Genomic DNA, 20058 nt, shown 5'->3' on the forward strand with positions numbered 1-20058 from the left:
CCGTTATATTCATACACACGTATATTCCTCCTAAAAGAAAATAATATTCGTTATCGCGCTAAAGAATGTGTTGGCATGTTAAAAAATTCTTAAGGAAAATTTTTTCCTACGAATATTGAGTTAATTATTAATCCTAAACATAAAATTATACGACCATATGGTTTTCATTGAAGAGAGAGAGAGAGAGAGAGAGAGAGAGAGAGAGAGAGAGAGAGAGAGAGAGAGAGCATGGCAAAAGCATCGTTGTTGCTATACGATCAGTAATTGTATTGTTAACACGTGCCTTTGAAAAAATAGAAAATAAACAATAAGATAATTTGTTTTTTTATTTCTATGGGTAGAAAGTGTATTTTCAGGAATTCGAGAAATAAAAATGATCGATTATAGCGAGAAAAGTCTTGGGAAAAGTGAACGAACAATATAAAGAAGGAGGAGTGTCCGGGGGAGATAGAGAAAGATAGAGACGCATTTGGACGCAACCCAGACGCATTCGAAATGATTCAAAGAGCGCTTGCGCCTTCGAAGGTATTGTGGGGTGGCGTAAGTTGACTATCTCGGAAGTTCGCGGTAGGCGGTACGAGGATGGCTGTCGCCCTCGGCGACAAACGCGATGCGAAACTGGCCGAACACGGCAAGCGGTATAATATCGCGTTGGTGCTCGGTAGAGGAGAGCCCGATAGCACCGGAACGTCGAAGATTTCGACGCGTACACGGTCTCCAATTACCTTTGCATCCACAACAAGTGGCCGGCTGGGCGATATCGTTGTTCATCGGTAGCGGCACCTTCGCTGTGTCAACGCCTTTGCTCGAACCGTTTGGCCTGCGTCCACTTCTTTCGATCTCCCTGGCCACCATCTTCCTCGTTCACCTGCTTTTTCATCTCGCTGTCCTTCTTCTCGATCCGGCCGATCCGAGAGTTAGAGCAAGACCAACGAATCTTGTAGTGCCTGAATTCGATCGTAAGAAACATCCTCACGTTATCGAGAATGGCCGGTGTCATCTTTGTAACATAACAACGACCGGTGACAGAACGAAACATTGTTCGATTTGCAACAAGTGCGTAGTACGATTTGATCATCACTGCAAGTGGTTGAATAATTGCATAGGGGGTAGGAATTATCCATTATTTTTGGCTTGTCTGATATCGGCTATACTGTCATCTCTTTCGGTGTTAGCCTTATCAATTGCCGAGTTATTCCTCTTCAACGTTCATCGAGAAATTCGCCGGTCGAATGCGACGATGGAGAATGTTACTAGTTTACCTTCGACCGTTTTCCCGATACAACAACCACCCGGTACCGGCACGCTTCTTGTCATCCTGACGATAGGCATACTTTCGGCCATAGCGGCCATTCTCTTGATACATCTCTGTTTCTTCCATGGTTACATAGCTTATCTTGGCTTGACCACTTACGAATACGTTAGAAACAAGAGGGAAAGAAAATTGGAAGTCGGTAAAACTGACTTAACAACGAATACCACGAGTTGTCCCTCCTTTTGCGCCAGGGTCAATGTACCTGCGAGATATCGTTTCTGTGATTCACGCGTAGACGCCTCCATGGAGGTCGTCTCGCGTGAAAGAAATGGTATGAAGGAATACACGGAGTATGGAATCGATCGATCGGAGGATATGTCTTTGGGACGAAATCGAAAAAATAATTTTCGTCTTTGTTTCACTTACGAGACCAATTCTAATGGTGCTTCGATCGAGCTATCCTCTCGATCAACTCTTGGCGAGGATAACAATGAAAAGCATCGTAAAAATTCTTCTTCTTGGACCGGAAACGTCGCAGTTGCCGTCGCTGAATCGCCAGATTTCAAATCGTCCACTCCTTCGCCAGTTTCTTGCTGTTTTTCCATTGTAAATCCTATATCTTCGGTGAGACTCGAACGTAATAAGCAAACTCGATCTAGGAGGTGTCGCAAGGATAGTACAGAGTCTGCTAGTACCAGTACCACGCCTAAGGAGAGACGGACATGTGGTACGATCGGAAGAATAAGAACGTTTCTTCGAACGCGTTTTAAAAAGAACTCTCGTCAACGATCTATTAATGCGGAAAATGTGGATAGAACGAAAAGAAGGAACAGAGTAGCACCCTCTGTTGATCGCGAAGAAGGCAATAACGTAGCTGAAACGAGCGTATCAACTTTCGAAAATCGACTCGAAAATGAAAACGATACGACGGAGGAATCTTCTTTCGCTTCCTCGTCTCGTCCGTCCAATAAATTACCACCTTTGGATCTAAGAACAGCCAGAATTTCGTCGATCGACGAGATCGTCACCGATGAAATCGGTCCTGATCTGATACCCGTGCCTCCTTCAACAGTTACGGCGATTGTAACATCGCCAACGGTAATACCACCGCCCATAAGAACGATATCATCTATCTCCAAGAGGAATAATCATCAATCTCATCTTCGAGCTCGAAGATCCTCCCTTCGGAAAAGGCCAAGATTCAAAATGGGTCCTCGGCTTGCTCAATCTGCTCAATTATCACCCATTCCAGAATCGGAATTCTCAAAACCAGCTTCTCCGCGTTCTCCACCTCAATCAAATCACTTTGCCTTTCCGCCGTTACAAGATTGATCGACGTATACATAAATCGTGATAAAAAAAAAAAAAAAAAAGGAAAAAAGAGTAGAAAGATTTTGAGGATTTAAATGAAATATCGTCGAAAAAAAAAGAAAGCAAGAGAAAGAAAGAGAGAAATAAATCTGAAAAAAATTACGCTTTCGCGTTTGTAGCAGCAGAGAAACGCGACTTTTGTAATACTTCTCTATATCTACATAGAATCCGCGTACTCGATGGCGAAGCCATTGTTATCTGTTATTTGAAAAGCTTGATGATGGACGGATAACGTAATATCGTACTCGAAAGAAACTCGAATTTTCTTATGGGAATTTCTTTGGAGAAACAATCGCAGAGAAATTTTTCTGCTTTTCTTCGTAAATCGATCTGCTACGAAGCAACCCACACACGCTTTAGGGGATTCTTCGATGATATGCGTACACGCGTCGTGTCTACATAAATAACACCACCGAGAGTTTTCGTTTCCATCACGTGGAAAACGGAATATTCGTTCTCGACTTATCAACGCGTAAAATTGAATATTTCCGAGTGATTCTGATTTATTATTTATTTATTTATTTTCAACTTTATCGTCCAATGTGAAAAGCTTGTTTAAATAAAAAGAGTAAGATCACCGATCGCTATTGGTTGTGTCAGGGTTGCTTGCGTCAGGGTTGCCAGATGCGACATTTTTTTTTGTTATTGTAATCGTACCAACACAGAAATTAGATTTTAGGAAAAAAAAAAAAGGAAAAAGAAAAGAAAAGAAAAAAAACTATAAGTTAGATATTTTAAATATAATTAATACGAGCGATATATCTATTTCGTGATATAGATTATTGATGAATACGTAGGGATGATATTTTGAAATTTGTAAAATCATATTAATCTAGTGTAAAATAATCGAGATTTTAGTACGATTTAGTATGATTTTAATATCTTCGTATTTTAAATAGAAACGTAGAAAATCGGCTAAAGGTTACGATACAACTGTGATCTTACTCGAATGAAAAGTTTCGAATATATAAACGTGCTTTTTGTATTTCTATTTGCATAGTATGATATACATACGTATACACGCATATGTGTATATATATATATATATATTTTCAAAAATTACATGAATTTGATATAAAATTATAAATATCGTAAAATTAACGAAAATCGTATATAAATCGTTAAGCAATTTTCTCGTCGTTAAAACATAATCCAAGGCTATTTCAATTTTATATTTCCATTTTTTACGAATTTCTAAAATAACGTTAAAATAATAATACTTTGCGTAAAATTCAAATATAATGCGCCTTTCACAATAAATTTTCACCGCCGTAAAAGTTCAATATTTTTCGACACGTTTTTTCAATCTCGAAGAGGTTAAGGTTCAACATTTTGCAACGAACGCGTGACAATGATCGATCAATCGATTGATCGATCAATCAATCTATCTATCTCACAGAACATTACTGTTCGACGTTTAGATAATATTTTGATATAGAAAATGGCACAGGCTGGTACATGCTAGCGAAAAAAAAAAAGAAGAAGATGATAGAGAAAAAGTAGAAAGACATAAACTTGTCCGATTACCATCAATGAAAATATTATATCCTTGCTAAGGTTCCTCCTTCCGGGAACATGTATTAAAACGAATAGTCAAGCGCAACATTATCGTTCTACGACACGCAAACTTTTGACGATGTGTCCGTTTATTGCCCTTCCTACAAGGCTCTATAGAATATCGGTTATAAAGCAGCACACGTGATCTAAATTTCGGTAAGCTTTAAATACTCAAACAAAAGCAAGAAAAAAAGATGATAATATTAATAACAACAACAACAATAATAATAATAATGATAATAATGATAATAATAATAATAATAATAATAATAAGATAAATAAAAAATAAAAAGGAGAATAAAAAATTGTTGCCTCATTTACCGTGCACATTCGATATATATAATTTTTTTATTTTTTTCTTTTCTTTTCTCCTTTTTTCAGACAATGAATATGAACGAGAACGATGAAAGTACGTCAAAGTCCGAGAAGATAAACGTTTGGAAGGATGTCCTTGGCTCACCGAGATATGTTGTTGCACCGATGGTCGATGCAAGCGAGTTGGCATGGAGACTACTTTCTCGACGTCACGGTGCGCAACTATGTTACACGCCTATGCTACATTCTTCGGTTTTTTTAAGAGATCCAAAATATAGGAAAGAAGCCCTTATCAGTATACCGGAGGATCGACCTTTGGTTGTACAGGTTAGCTGGATTTTTTTTTTTTTTTTATTTTTTTTTTAATTGACTAAATCATGCCAACCATTATGACGTATTATTTTCATCGTTTTGTTAATGTATCCTCTTTTTATTTTCCTTCAGTTCTGTGGCAACGATCCAAACACTTTGCTGGAAGCAGCGCTTTTGGCAGAACCTTATTGCGATGCCATAGACATTAATATCGGTTGTCCTCAAGCAATTGCAAAGCGTGGACGCTACGGTGCTTTCTTACAGGACGACTGGGATCTTCTTCGAGCGATCGGTGTGTGTGTGCGTTTGTATGTTTGTGTGTATTCGTATATGTGTTATCAAAAAAAAAAAAAAAAAAAAAAAAAATTATGATTCACCGATAGATTTATATATTTATATTCATTTTATATTATAAAAATCAAATGAACCGTTATGGCATTATCGATAATTTACAGTTAATACGGTGAGCACGGGACTTCGCATACCCCTTACTTGCAAGCTACGAGTATTTCCAGATATAGAAAAGACGATTGAATATGCTCGAATGCTCGAAAATGCTGGTGCTAGTTTGCTCACTGTACATGGTCGTACGAGGGATCAAAAGGGTCCTTTAACGGGATTAGCATCTTGGAGTCACATTAAAGCTGTTAGGTATTACGTCTTTTTTTTAATAAAAAGATTAACGAACGTATTACTCTTATAACACTTTACCCTCTTTCTTTTTTTTTTTGCCACGTAGAGAAGCTGTTAAAATCCCAGTATTGGCAAACGGGAATATACAATGTCTACAAGATATCGATAGATGTATTTTGGAAACCGGTGTTCAAGGAGTTATGACAGCGGTAGGCAATCTTTACAATCCATGTATATTCGAATCTTGTTATCCACCTTGTTGGGAACCAGCCTTGGAATATTTAGACCTCGTAGAAATCTATCCAGCACCAGCTTCTTACATACGAGGCCATTTGTTCAAACTATTCCAACGCATGTACGTATCGGTTTTACATTCGTATTTTTAATCTCATTTTTAATATCATCCGCAGAATTTCTATTTTATCATCATACATAATGATACATAACATTAAATGAATATGAATTTGAAAATGCGCGTGCAGCATGCACTTAACTAGAGAGTAGACTTTGTTTAGCAGAAAACAAAGAGGAAAGGGATAACCTGGCTACGAATTCCACTATGGAATCGTTCAGACGAGTTGTCGAAAATTTAAGGGATCGGTATCAGCCGTATCACGAGGGCAATCGATTGTGGTACGAAGAAAAAAGTGGTAAATTTATTAAATCGTTTTATTCATAATTTTTATCTTAATCCATTTAGAATAATCTCTACGTAATCCTTTCTTTTTTTTTTTTTGTTCTTTTCTTTGCTTTTTAGATTACAACTTGAATTTACCCCCGTGGTTATGCCAGTCCTATGTACGTGATTCACCGCAGGAACATATAGACAAAATAGAGGCAAAGAAAATGGAAATGGTCAGTTTTATGTCGTTCATAAGAATTTTTCATTATTGGCTTATCTTTTTTATCGCATTTTTGGTTTTTTTAATGATAATCAAATATTATTTTATATGAACACATTGTAGAAAAATGTATCTGTGAAAAGAAAATATGAGGATGAGGAAGGAAATCAAATATCTCATAAACATTTCAAAAAGTTACGACGAATAACGCTGCGTCCGTATAGGTCAACTACTCTTTGCCAGGGTTGCCCAAATCCTGTGGTTAGTATGTCGAGATTTTTTTTTTTTTTTTTTTTTTTTTTTTTTTTTTTTTTTTTTTTTTTTTTTTTTTTTTTTTTTTTTTTTTTTAATATATAATCAAAGTTATTTGTAAACTATATGTATGTTAATTATAATTTTCTGTCTTTATCAAGGGCTTTAAATGTGATCACAAGTTATGTCGCCAATGCTGTAGGAAGAAGTGCTTTACGGAAAAGTTGATCTGTGTCGGGCATAGAAATTTGCTGAATCAAAAAGTAAATGGCAATAGAATATGATGCACAACAACAGAATGTTCAGAATATGAAATGATATTGTATAAAAAAGATGTTAAATAAATTATGTAAATAAATTAAGATCAAAATCTTAGATAAGATCTTTTTCCATTTTTTTTTTTTTTTTTTTTTTTTTTTTTTTTTAAATGATTCTATATATAATATATTTTACAATTATTTCGAATTCTGCATTTGCGAAAATATTTGAAATTCAATCATTTTTAAAACAATATTTTATTTGCTTCCGATACGATCCGCATCATTCGTATGTTCCGCTGTAAATGGCAATACTTCAAAAATTTATTACTAGGTGGCGCTTTGATTAGATGGATTTTGGCTTGAGGTCCTGTTTCCTCTTAAATTATATACAGAATAAGGAAACGCGGAACGTTGAACCGGATAAGTGAAAATGTCATCATCAAATATTTGAGTTTCCTGTGAGTTAAGAACATGGGAAAATGTCACAGATAAAGCTTTTTGTAGGTAAAATTTGATCGTTCCTTTTAACATTGTAATTAGTGGCTACGTTATCAATACTGTGTCGTGAAAGATGAAATTCAAGAATACATGTTGATTGATCTATCAGGATTATTTAATTTCGTTAACATAATACACGGCATGTGAAAAATTATCGATACATAATTGTAACCTTAATTTTCTTTATACAAAAATCCTTTCATGTGAAATAAGGTGTAATAACACGTTTTATTCCGAGAAACCTAACCTATTTAACAATGAAATCGGGTACAACGGATAAGAATACGGGATCTATACTGTTGAAAACAGAAGAGAACGAGCAAGTCTTTCAATTAATAGGAAATCGATGTCAGGTGAGTAGGCTCTTAATAATTTTTAATTATTTTTATTAAAACTAATACTGTCATTCTCATTGTATTTTTTTCTTTGACCTATATAATTACATGATCGGTAAAGTCACGTCATCCAACATTTTATATTTCTTTCCATTTGTTATAGTTTTTATAACAAAATGAATTTTTATAATCGAACAATTTTGATATAGTATATAATTTAAAAATGTATTACGTACATTACGTATTTTAACGCGATCAGATGTAAATTTGTATAATTATATTGAATAAAAACACTTCATTTGCCGCCCCACCCTTATCGTATAATTTTAATTTGATTAACAAATGACAAAAGTTATTAGCGCCGTAGAAATAAATTTTTTTTAGATATTATATTACTCTTATTATGATACATATCATTTTACTTAGTGAAATCTGTTAAATTGAGAACATATATATTTCTTTGACGTTTTAGTGCTTGGCAGCAGGAATTATACAGTTATACTTAACTGAACCACCTTTTCATAAAGAATGGGTAAAAAAGAATACTGGTATAATAACTCTAATCAGAGATAATCCAAGACGTAGTTTTTTCTTGCGATTATATTGTTTACAAAGAAGAGCCATGTTGTGGGAACACGAAGTTTATAATTCTATGGATTATAAAACACCCTTAGTTTATTTTCATACATTTGAAGCTGAAGAATGCATGGCAGCATTCAATTTTGCAAATGAAGTTGAAGCTATCACATTAAGGTAGATATATATCATTATGATTTTATATTATCTATATTGCAAAATTGTTAATTCATTTGTCCAATGATAAAAACTATGGTTTTATTTTAAGAGATATTCTTCTTGATAAATTGAATGCTAAACGACAGAAAAGACAAGAGAAACGATCAAAAATGGAAATGGAAACACAGCAGTTGGTAACCTTACCGCGAAAAAGTAGAAGTAGTACATCATCATTTGCATTTACAACCGGTGCTACATCGAATACATTAAATGGGCAAACTACAGTTGGTGTTAATAGAAGTGCTTCTAGTAGTTCTATGTATAAAAGTAAAAAGAAGAAAGGTGACAAAGATTCAAGAAGAAAATTGACTAAGGACGATATAAGCTTACCATCTAATTTTAGGTTAAATTTTTTATATATTATTATTTATTTTATATTTGATAATGCATAGAATACATAAGTTGACATTTAAGAATTTGTTGTACCTTATTAGATATTTTTCTAACTTTTTGTATAATATTCAATGCTCATTTTGCAGACACATAGTGCATATGGGATGGAATGCTGAAAATAAAGGTCTAGAATTTGATGCAGTTAATCCAGAGTTAAAGAAGTTTTTTGATATGGTAGGTGTTTCTGAGCACCAACTGAGAGATCAAGAAACGCGTGAGTTTATTTATAACTTTATTGAGTCACATGGTGGGATGAATGCTGTTAAAGAAGTTGTTTTACCATCAACTAAATCAAGAAATACCAGCCAACCTCCTGTATTACCACAACGTCAAGAATATCCTCCACCGGTACCAGCTAGAACGATAACAGTTAGTAATGCAATTAATTTTTTTGCATATTTCAATGTTTTTACATTTAATGAAAAATTATAATTTTTTTCGCATTAGACAAGGAGTGCTCCACCATTACCTCCGACTCGGTTCAATACTCCAATTACATCTCCAAATACATCATCTACTGCCCCACCAGTACATAGATCAGCACCGTCACGTCCACCACCACCCTCTGTAACTCCAGCACCTTCCCTACCACCTCCACCACCACCACCTCCACCTTCATCTGCCCCAACACCTCCATCAAGAAATATCTCAAGCGGTCCAGTTCCACCTCCTCCACCACTGCCTAACAGTATTGATATGGATATTGCAAAGGTCAATGCAAATGCCACAAATAACAACAACGAGGAGATCACTGATCTCAGGCCAATGCTAATGGAGTCTATTAGAAGCGGCGGTACTACATTGAGAGTAAGTACAATTTCTTAATTCTTTCAAGTTTGTACATTTAGAAACAATAGAGATGTATGTTATGTATTATTTTTTTGTAAAATTGAAAGATATGTCCTTAAGAAGAAGTATGTTGAATTCTTTGCAGAAAGTTAGTAAAACAGAAACAAAACCACCTCCAGTCAATGATTCCAGAAGTGATTTATTAGAACAAATTCGTCAAGGAATAGAATTAAGGCCTGTTCCTAACGAAGTTAAATCTACTCCTCCACCAGCTTGTCAAGGTACTAGCTTAGCTAGTGCACTCACCAGAGCTTTAGCAGAACGATCTCGTGCAATTCACAGTGAAAGTGATGAATCAACTAGCGACACGAGTGAAGATGATGACTGGGATGATTAAGTCAGGTAAATTACAGAATAGAAATAAAACATATTTAGATGTGATGCAAATATTTGCAATTGTTCTTGGTGTATTATTGAATAATATAATTTAATAGAGATACCATATATTTCAGACAAAAGTCGTTTTACTGAGAAGATACAATAATATACTACTGTGATAAATATACTATTGATTAACATTTAGGAGACTAGGAATTATGTAAATGTGTATCATAAGTGACTTTTACTTTGAACATCCAAAGAAGAAAAATCAGATGTTTAAAAACAGGAGCCTTTTGAGTATATATTAGAATATATAAAGGCACAATTTGGTTTATATGGATAGGGCAGGTAAGGGCAGGCTGATTTTAGATATTATCTTTAAAATAATTGGTTTATTCAGTTATGAGCAATGAGAATGATGTGCTATCAAAATAGGGAAATAGTGAGCACATGTGATATAAAATAACGATAAACAGGAAATGGTATTCATGATAAGAAAACCGCTATTATTATATTTGTTTTGACATGGCAGTCATGCCTAAATCTCGTTTATCTCTCTTTTATCTCTTGTTGTTGAAAGTTAGTACAAAGTTTATATATGACTGCATACACACACTTTTTTTATGTTACCATGCATTCTTATATATTCCTTTTCTATCCTATATATATATACATATATATATATAATATGATAAAAATTTATTCTGTCATCAATAAAAGATATCATATCTTCTGTAACTTCAGAAGAAACAAAATGAAAATGATTATCATAAAAAAAAAAAGAACAATCAATAAATGTTAATAGTAATTTTTTTACTTGAAAATATATTACTTCAAATAATAATTTTTCATTCAATTTAGGAATACAAATTTTCTATTCATATTCTTTTATAAATTCCCTATATTATCATTTCTAAATTCATTCTAAAAAGCCTAAAAGCCTTAATTTGCCCTTTCTAATTTTTATAGCATTAATTCCATATTCATGGAACTACATAGTTGAGATCTTTTGATATATTTGTACATTAATATAGAAATAAATTACTGATGTATATGCGTGCTAACATATGCATGCGAAGATATAAAAATTAAAAAAAAAAATTTTGAAATAATGAGATGAAAGAAGCTATTGCTCCATTAAATGATTTTCATATAATTACAAAGATATAGTATCAAGCTTGTGAAAGAATCTTAGGATATATACCTGCTTATAACAATACTATAACTATACAATATTTTGCGTACATGACTTAGGTTTAATAACCATGGACATCTAATACTAATGAAATATGGTCAACAGGATGATACGAAGCAGAAGGTATGCTTTACTACTACGGAGAAATCCTAGTCAGAAATGAAACAATCTGTTACTGATTATTGTATTTTGTTATATATTATGCAAATATGAGATATATAATGTATTTTCTTTTTCTTTTGTTCACACTTTCTGGCTAAATCCCGGTGTTATCTAAAAATATTGTCATATGCATGAATAGAAAAAAAAAAAAAAATATACTACTTGTTAGTACAATGTAAGTGTATTATAAATAATGTTTTACTAAACGTTCTTTAATAAATGAAATAAATAAGGTTATGTGTTTCAGAAAGATTTCACTTGCGCACATAAAAGTCATATGTATAGATACTGATAGTAATTAATATAAAGACTATGTAAATATGCAGTTTTTTTTCTTATATATATATATTTTTTTTTTTTTCTTTTTTTTTTTTGAACATGGTAAAAAAATTGAAGACAAAAGGAATTGTTCGTCGATGGCACATTCATCTAAAGATTTTCTGAAATGTCAAGCTTCATACTATCACAAATTTTTACAGGAGATTGTACAAATATCATCAAATTTGAAAATTCTAGATTATTTATTTCGTAGCAATAGTATTATAAAATTAAGCGATGGTTTAGTAACAGTATATAACTTTTATTTTTAATAATATTTATGACTTAACATATCAATGATGATATGCAATTAAACTGTAATTATGCCTTAAATCAAAAGTATTTAATCGAATATATCGTTATTAAATATTGCAACATGAACCAGTGTAACGATTATTGTGAAATTTGTATTATTGCGAGAAAATGATTGCGAGGAAATAGAAAAAGAAAGAAATAGAGAATTCATTACCACATTTATTGAACTTATTAGATTATGTATTTTCCAAAAATGATAAAGGAAATGATATACAAAAAGACATAATATTATATATATATATATATTATGTATTTATATAATTCCTCACATGAATATGTATTAGATGTTACAAATAATTTAGTAAAAAATATATCTTCTATATGCAAAATTAATTACTTCATATATTTGCTTTTTTAGTATTGAAAATAATGTACATTTAATATTATTCAATATTATATTAAAATAATATAATTTAACTATAAGCGCAATGTAATCAACAGTAATGTAATGTTGACACGCGACAAAGCTCTTAAGGTACAATCTTTCTTTTTTTTTTTTTTTGTTTTTTTTTTTGCTTTTTTTTCATATTATTAACTAATACGAAAAAAGGATTTTTTTTTTTCTTTTTTTTTTTTAACGTTTAAAATAATCCTTTCGTCGCATTATGACGAAATACATTTTAATAGAATGAATCTTCCCATTAAAAAGTTATTATGATTACATAATATGAATATACAATTATATTTATGAATTATTCTTCAACAATGAAATATATATTTGTATTTTTAGTATCTCATATTTAAAGCTGGATATAAAATAATAAATACATTAAGACATATTTGTTGTTTCGTGTTTACAAAAATGTTCTGTATTTCTTTTATATATATATATATTACTGTGAAAAATCATTTTTAACATTTTATCATTAATAGACAATACATGCCTAAAAAATTCTTTTGAAAGAGGAAAAGTATTAGATAAGCGATATTGTTATTTATCTATGTAGTTAATTTCAATGATATTGTTCATGAAATAGATTAGTCGCACTTTTAAAAGAAAAAAAAAACAAAAAAAACAAAAAAAAAACAAACAAACAAAAGAAAAAAATGACGTACGAATGACACGTAATGACACGTAAATAAAAATAAATTATTCGTTTTACTGTTATACCTTGAATGAATAAATATAATGTTAAAAGTTAGATTAATTTCTTTTGCAATAGCCAATACTCTATACGATCATATTAATATAATTGTTGATAATACATGAACGAAGAAACGTTGAAAAATATTTGTTACATAAGTATAAGTTTTAATTCACGAAATAATCGAAAAACTATTAATAATCAATTATTAATAGTTATAAATACGAGACTCGAGCGATATTAAAAAAAAAAAAAAAAAAATAATATGTAAATACTGTTTTTAATGCATTCATATTATTTGCAAATTATTGTTACACACAAACAGGGTATAAATTAATAATAAAATTATTATGGGAAAATCTTTTTTGTAATGTTGAAAATGAACATTATTGCATGCGTAATATCTACGTAGACCTAGACGTAGATGTAATATCGGTTGTAGCCGGTGTAGTTACACTAAATGCAGCGACAAAAACGTTAATAATAGTTATAAGAAATACACCGACAACAACGTAATTATTAATTTTTCGTGCATTAATTGACTTTGATTGTCCTTTCATATCGAATCTGCCTTTAAAAATTAAACTTACACCAACGGCGATCTAAAAGAATAATAACAAAGAAAAACTCGTTTAATCGCGCCGTTCTGATTTCGCAAAAAATTTCATAATAATGTATAGCGTGTCGTTATTGTGTATGTATATACATATATATATTTAAGGGTATATGAAAAAGAAAAAAAAGATGTCATACCTGTAGCAAAAGACTGATGACAATGAGGATCAGAATAACGTAAAAGGTAGGACTATTTCGTTGATATTCAATAAGGTACCTTAACTGATTAGCATTAGCTGTAATCAATGCTACATCCATCATACCTTGGGCTACAGTTTTCTTCGCTGCAAAAGTATTAACAGCTCGTGTGTTGTGAGCTTGCGATCTTTTGTCCGTCATATCAACGGACACAACATCCTTTGATATAACAATTTTTTCAACATCGTTGGTCTTATCGTCTAATCCTTTATTATTTAATTCCACTTTATCATTATCCAAGCGAGGTTCCTCCATGTTGTCCTTCGTACGATCGATCAATCGTTTAACAAATTTGTTTAAAAATTTTATCGAAAAGAAAACTTGTTATTATTAGGAGAGAACGAACGAGCGAACGAGCAAGTAGGTAAGAAGAAAAGAAAATGTTCGCGAACGGATCGATCAAGATTACTGCGGAGCTTTGTCGATGAATATTTAGATAAGCTCACGAGTATATATTAACGATTTATATTCGTTCGTCTTTTACAGTGCATGTGACAATTACCCAACGTCCTTTCTTAACTTTCTGTCAAGAGAATACATCGAGTTGACCTGTATTTTTCGAGTATACATATATATATATATGTATATATACAACAAATATATAATGAATTTATATTAATCAATAGTTTTATAAATTCTATCGATAACGATAAAAGACACATACTCTATCTTTATCGTCAGATTGATTTCTTACTTTATATCAACCCTCTAGGATATTATAATATACTCCGTATATTGTGAAGATAATATTTACAAAACAAATTTCACTAATCATTGTACCGAATGACTTGTAATACACACAACACTCTAGTCAAAGTTAAACTGTTAGTATTATTTTATAGAAAGGAATCAGGTAGGATATGACAGGAAACATGTATGTTGACGGTTATGCTTTATCAGTTTTGATAACATCATTAAAAACCGGGAATAATGAAACCACAAGTATGACGTATATTAGAGAAAGGAAATACAAAGATACACTAATATACTTATACATGATACATTAGTTCCTGTTTAAGTTTCGTTTTTAGTTCCTTCAGAGATAAGAAATATGTAGTTTTTATATATGTATTTACATATTATATTGAAATATGTATATCATACATACATTTAACATTTTTAATCCGCTATTCATATATTTAGATATTCATACATTCGTTTAATTTACCAGCATCAATGCTTATCTCTTAATGATAATGCTACATTTTTATGATACGCTATGTGAAACTTGCGTAATAAATGATATTAAAAGGCATTCAATAAAAAAACATCGAATCGTATGCTTGCGTATCAGTCGGAATTTATAATTTCACCATGTCGGCACGGGTAAGAATTATTTTTTTATAAATTTTTCATTACCATTAATATATTAGTGAGTGTTAAAAAAAATAAACAAGAAATATTTAATTTTACTGATGATAATAATAATAATAGTAATAATAGTAATAATATTAATAGTATAATAACAATTTTTTAATTCACATAAACATAAACAGAATAATCCAAAATTATGGGGTGGTCGTTTTATAAAGGAAATCGATCCTGATTTCCATGACCTAAATGCATCCATTAAATTTGATAAACGGTTATATGCAGAAGATATAGAGGTAAGGAAAATGATAATGAGGAAAATAAATGATCCATCTATATATAATACTGCAATACTTATATCTTCAGGGAAGCATCGCTTATGCAAATGCACTATGTAAAGCTGGATTTTTAACGGAAGAAGAAGTACACCTTATCGAGAATGGTTTTGAAAAGGTTTAATGTTCAAAAGAAAAAAGAACAAAAGTATTAGAAATCCATTTAAATTGATTAAAAAATAAATAAATAATTAAATAAAGAACTAAAACAATGTTAATAGATCTTGGCCGAATGGAGGGACAATCTCTTTGTTATCACTCATCAAGACGAAGACATTCATAGTGCAAACGAGCGGAGATTATCGGTAAAATTTTATCGGATAATTAACAAAGAGATTATTATTAAAACTATGGTTTGATACGGTCGATAAATCGATCAATATTCTTTATCACAGGAATTAATCGGTGACGTAGCAAAGAAATTGCATACTGGTAGAAGTCGCAACGATCAAACAATAACAGATACTCGACTTTATCTTCGAAAGTCGATAGACAAACTTCATTTAAGTATTAATAATTTTATCAAGGTATCTATATACCATTTATTTATATTTTATTTTTGAGAGTTAAACTTATCAGCGATATTATCATAGTAGTTCGTCTAAACGATATTAAAATGGAATATCATTTGAATTGAAAATCAATTGTTTTTAGACACTTATAGATCGCGCTGAAAAAGATAACGATGTTATTATGCCTGGATATACCCATATGCAACGTGCACAACCGATTAAATGGTCACATTGGCTTCTTAGGTTTGAATATTAAAAGAAATTGATTAGAGATAATTTAATAAATAAAAATGATATATTAAAAAAAAATATATATAATAATAATAATAATAATAATAATAATTCTTTATGATAATTCAGTTACGCTTGGTACGCAAAAGCTGATCTCGAAAGATTACAAGAAATACGTAAACGTGTAAACGTATTGCCATTAGGAAGTGGCGCCATTGCTGGAAATCCATTTGAAATAGATCGACAATTTTTAGCAGCTAATCTTGGCTTTGAAGACATTAGTTCTAATAGTATGTACGCTGTTTCCGATAGAGATTTCGTTGGTAAGATTTTTGTTCGTATTCAAATATCTTTTTTTTATTTAATATATTACATATATGTATAACAATAATGTCTTGATAAGTAAAAATATGTTTCGACGTATAGCTGAATTTCTTTTCTGGTCATCTTTAACTATGATCCATTTGAGTCGATTGGCTGAAGATTTGATCATTTACAATTCCAATGAATTTGATTTCGTACAATTTTCCGATGACTTTTCAACCGGCAGTAGTTTAATGCCACAAAAACGTAATCCCGATTTGATGGAGATAATCCGTGGAAAAAGTGGCACTTTACTTGGAAAGGTCATATTGCATAATATCGATTCGATTGATATTCCTATTTTATTTTATTTAAATTATAATATACACGATAAAAAAAGATAGTTAATGATGTATGATTTTAGTGTATGGGCTTTATGACAACTCTCAAAGGTATTCCATCGACTTATAATAAAGATCTTCAAGAAGACAAGGAAGCATTATTTTCTACATTCGATACGTTAAATAATATATTTTTTATCATGGAAAAAGCATTAAGATCTTTAACAATAAATAAAGAAAAATGTAGCGATGCTTTAACAACCGATATGCTTTCCACCGATTTGGCATATTATCTTGTAAAGAAAGGAGTAAGTAACGGGACGTTTATATATCTACGTCATAGATCAAAATAAAAAAAAAAAAAAAAAAAAAAATGAAGAAAGAGAGTAAATAATCTAATCGGATGATCTTGATAAATGATATCAATGATTTTGAAAAATTTTGAACGTTTTAGTTACCATTCAGGGAAGCACATCATTTGGCTGGCAAAGTTGTAACTTTTGCCGAATCGGAAAGTTTATCATTGTGCGACGTGCCATTAGAAAAATTACAGAAAATATGGTAAATTATTTTATATTGAATATAGAGTATTTACATTTTTTGTTTTTTCCTTTTTCTGACATAATTTTTTGAAATTTTTAGTCAAATTTTTGAGAAGGACGTGGAATGTATATGGGATTTTAGAAAAAGCATTGAACAGTACAACGTTATCGGTGGTACCAGTACATTAGCATTACGCCAACAAATAGATTCTCTTCAACATTGGTTACAAGAATCAAATATATAATTTATCGTCGTGAAAGAGTCATGTGAAAGTGTAGATTAATCGTTCGTTTTCTTTTCCTTTCTTTTTTTTTTTTTTCGAAACGAGTTATACGACGCTATATATTTCGTTTATTTGATATGACTTCATATAATAGAAAATAACCAATAAAATTATTCTTAATTATATTGCGTTATGTTGTATATATTTCATCGGTGCAGTGCGAACTCACAATTCTATGAAATGACTGTCTCTTCTTGAAACGATAGAATTAATACGATAAAAGTGTAGCTTTTCAGAAGTTTTTTTAGAGGATCTATTTTGAAAATTCGTAAATGATCTTTCGATTTCAATCGATGATATGTTTTTTGACATGACCGAAATTAGAAATCATCGAAAAATGAATGGACGGATGCGTTGTTTCGCTCATTAACTGACATCTCATTGATAATGGGTATCATAGAAAAAATAGGTTATATAGCGATCTTTTACTGGAGCTACAAGATCTATCAAGGCATAATACGTAAATTGATCAATGGATTTTCGAATAATAAAAAAATTGATTTATTATCGATGGGTAAATGGGGAATGGTAACTGGTTGTTCACATGGCATTGGAAAAGCATATGCCGAAGCACTTGCAAAAGCAGGATTAAATGTTGTCCTAATAAGTCCCGATACGGAAAGTTTGAAAATATTTGCCAACGAAATTGAAGCTCTTTGCAATGTTAGAACAAAAATAATAAGATTAGATTTTTCTGAGGGAATGGAAACATACCGTGCTATAGAGAAGGAAATATTAAATTTAGAGGTGGGCGTATTGGTGAATAATCTTGGTATTTCTTATCCTCATCCTGAATATTTCCTGGATTTACCACACAAGGATAAAATTTATATGAATATTATACATTGCAATATCGTTGTTGTAACGAACATGTGTCGAATAGTATTACCACAAATGGTATTACGTGGTAAAGGTGTTGTAGTAAATATTTCATCTAGCGTGGCTCTAATGCCATGTCCATTATTGACAGTTTTCGCAGCAACGAAAGCGTATGTCTTAAAATTCAGCAGAGATTTGCAAATCGAATATGGCAAACGTGGTATAATCGTACAATGTCTTTTACCTGGAACCGTAACCAATCACACGATGGATTCACCAAAAGCTGGTTGGATGATACCAACACCAGATGAATATGTTCAAAGTGCTATAAAAACTATCGGAAAGGAAATCGTCACAACGGGCTTTATTCCACATTCCTTATTAATTGGCATGGTCAAATTGATATATCATTTTTCTCCAAAATTAATATTAATATGGATGATAAGCGTTATGGAGAATAATCGTAACAATATGTTACAACGATATCTTGCTTAATATCATAATCTTTATATTATCATTCTTTCAAATTTTTTCCTCTGTTCACTTCTCACTATGCCGATCAAATTATCTCGATAAATTAATTATTGCATAGTACTGACAGTGTTCTCCAAAGAGAATATATTTCTCTTTGAAAGAGAAAACATTTTTATGTTTATTTATAAAAATTTATATTGTTTATTTTTTCACATTTAATTGTCTAATTAACAACATATACAAAATAATATATTTTTTATGTTATCATCTATCTCTGTTAGAAAATGTATCGTAAACTGAAATAATGGAATATACGTGAATTTTCGCATCAACGTATCAATTAATTCATTTATATAAATATTCATTTTACGTATTAAAAATCTATGTAGATATATATATATGTATCTACGCAGATATACATAACAAAATATTTATAAAATTAATATATAAATATTTGAGTTTAATGCTGTTTATCATGCGCCTGGTTTTATAATGATTTACGAATAAATTTCATAATTATTTAAACGATGTATAATGTATACAGAGTACAATAAATTGATATTTAAACAATAGTAAATTTGCTTGAACTTTAAAAGTGCACTGTAGCATGCAAGAAACTTAAAGTAATTTTAATTTAAACTTTTAATATTTCAAAATTTTAATCTGACAATTGTTTGTCTTGTGTAATATAAACAAATATTTTTTTTATTCGAAAATTCGATTAGATTACCTCGCGAGCATGGATTTTAGAATAGAGTCATCGTTAATCCATGGATCTCCAAATGCAGCAACTTCCACGTAGTGAGATCTGGGTCGATATTACTTGCAAAGTTTAATTGTAAATCATATAACGCAAGTACTATCGAGCGAATGGCTGCATATTTGAAAATATTTCCAATATCTTTACAATTTAATTTCAACTAAACATTAACGTACTTCCCTTTTACATTATCAATAATACTTCTCTATAAATAAACAAATAAGATAGTAATTAAATTCATAGATAATCTCTTTCTATTAATAAATTTAT

The 20058-nt window shown here is 31.0% G+C and overlaps 5 protein-coding genes across 7 annotated transcripts; 4 read left to right on the plus strand and 1 right to left on the minus strand.

Moving 5' to 3' along the window:
- Positions 1-213: 213 nt before the first annotated feature.
- On the plus strand, positions 214-6855 carry LOC124426749. Its single transcript, XM_046968824.1, is given in 10 exon segments — positions 214-2584; positions 4565-4825; positions 4943-5102; positions 5266-5461; positions 5550-5798; positions 5948-6093; positions 6201-6298; positions 6409-6546; positions 6699-6793; positions 6795-6855. Coding segments are annotated over 10 exon segments (3378 nt in total). The 5' UTR covers positions 214-610.
- A 265-nt stretch (positions 6856-7120) lies between these two features.
- On the plus strand, positions 7121-13120 carry LOC124426635 (neural Wiskott-Aldrich syndrome protein-like). 2 transcript variants are annotated; one of them, XM_046968561.1, is made up of 7 exons: positions 7121-7648; positions 8103-8383; positions 8475-8768; positions 8905-9187; positions 9266-9625; positions 9753-10009; positions 11243-13120. In XM_046968561.1, exons 1-6 carry the CDS (start codon positions 7553-7555, stop codon positions 10002-10004), a joined length of 1566 nt encoding a protein of 521 aa, XP_046824517.1. In that variant the 5' UTR covers positions 7121-7552; the 3' UTR covers positions 10005-10009; positions 11243-13120. The 2 variants fall into 2 exon arrangements, with proteins under 2 accessions (XP_046824517.1, XP_046824516.1); XM_046968560.1 differs by having other exon boundaries at positions 7123-7648; positions 10120-13120.
- A 152-nt stretch (positions 13121-13272) lies between these two features.
- Positions 13273-14929, minus strand: LOC124426638 (ninjurin-A-like). 2 transcript variants are annotated; one of them, XM_046968566.1, is made up of 3 exons: positions 14571-14929; positions 13817-14425; positions 13273-13665 (listed from the first exon to the last, which is right to left on the minus strand). In XM_046968566.1, the coding sequence occupies exons 2-3, from the start codon at positions 14129-14131 to the stop codon at positions 13468-13470; spliced, it is 513 nt and encodes a 170-aa protein (XP_046824522.1). In that variant the 5' UTR covers positions 14132-14425; positions 14571-14929; the 3' UTR covers positions 13273-13467. The 2 variants fall into 2 exon arrangements, with proteins under 2 accessions (XP_046824522.1, XP_046824520.1); XM_046968564.1 differs by having other exon boundaries at positions 14541-14929.
- A 125-nt stretch (positions 14930-15054) lies between these two features.
- On the plus strand, positions 15055-17858 carry LOC124426636 (argininosuccinate lyase). Its single transcript, XM_046968562.1, has 11 exons — positions 15055-15202; positions 15373-15483; positions 15554-15640; positions 15744-15827; positions 15918-16049; positions 16177-16277; positions 16395-16588; positions 16692-16891; positions 16993-17217; positions 17364-17470; positions 17552-17858. Exons 1-11 carry the CDS (start codon positions 15191-15193, stop codon positions 17694-17696), a joined length of 1398 nt encoding a protein of 465 aa, XP_046824518.1. The 5' UTR covers positions 15055-15190; the 3' UTR covers positions 17697-17858.
- Positions 17859-17992: 134 nt separating this feature from the next.
- On the plus strand, positions 17993-19266 carry LOC124426637 (very-long-chain 3-oxoacyl-CoA reductase-like). Its single transcript, XM_046968563.1, has one exon. The coding sequence runs from the start codon at positions 18123-18125 to the stop codon at positions 19047-19049; it is 927 nt and encodes a 308-aa protein (XP_046824519.1). The 5' UTR covers positions 17993-18122; the 3' UTR covers positions 19050-19266.
- The last annotated feature ends 792 nt before the right edge of the window (positions 19267-20058 follow it).

Source organism: Vespa crabro, chromosome 9 (assembly GCF_910589235.1).
Source record: "Vespa crabro chromosome 9, iyVesCrab1.2, whole genome shotgun sequence".
NCBI classification, from domain to species: domain Eukaryota; kingdom Metazoa; phylum Arthropoda; class Insecta; order Hymenoptera; family Vespidae; genus Vespa; species Vespa crabro.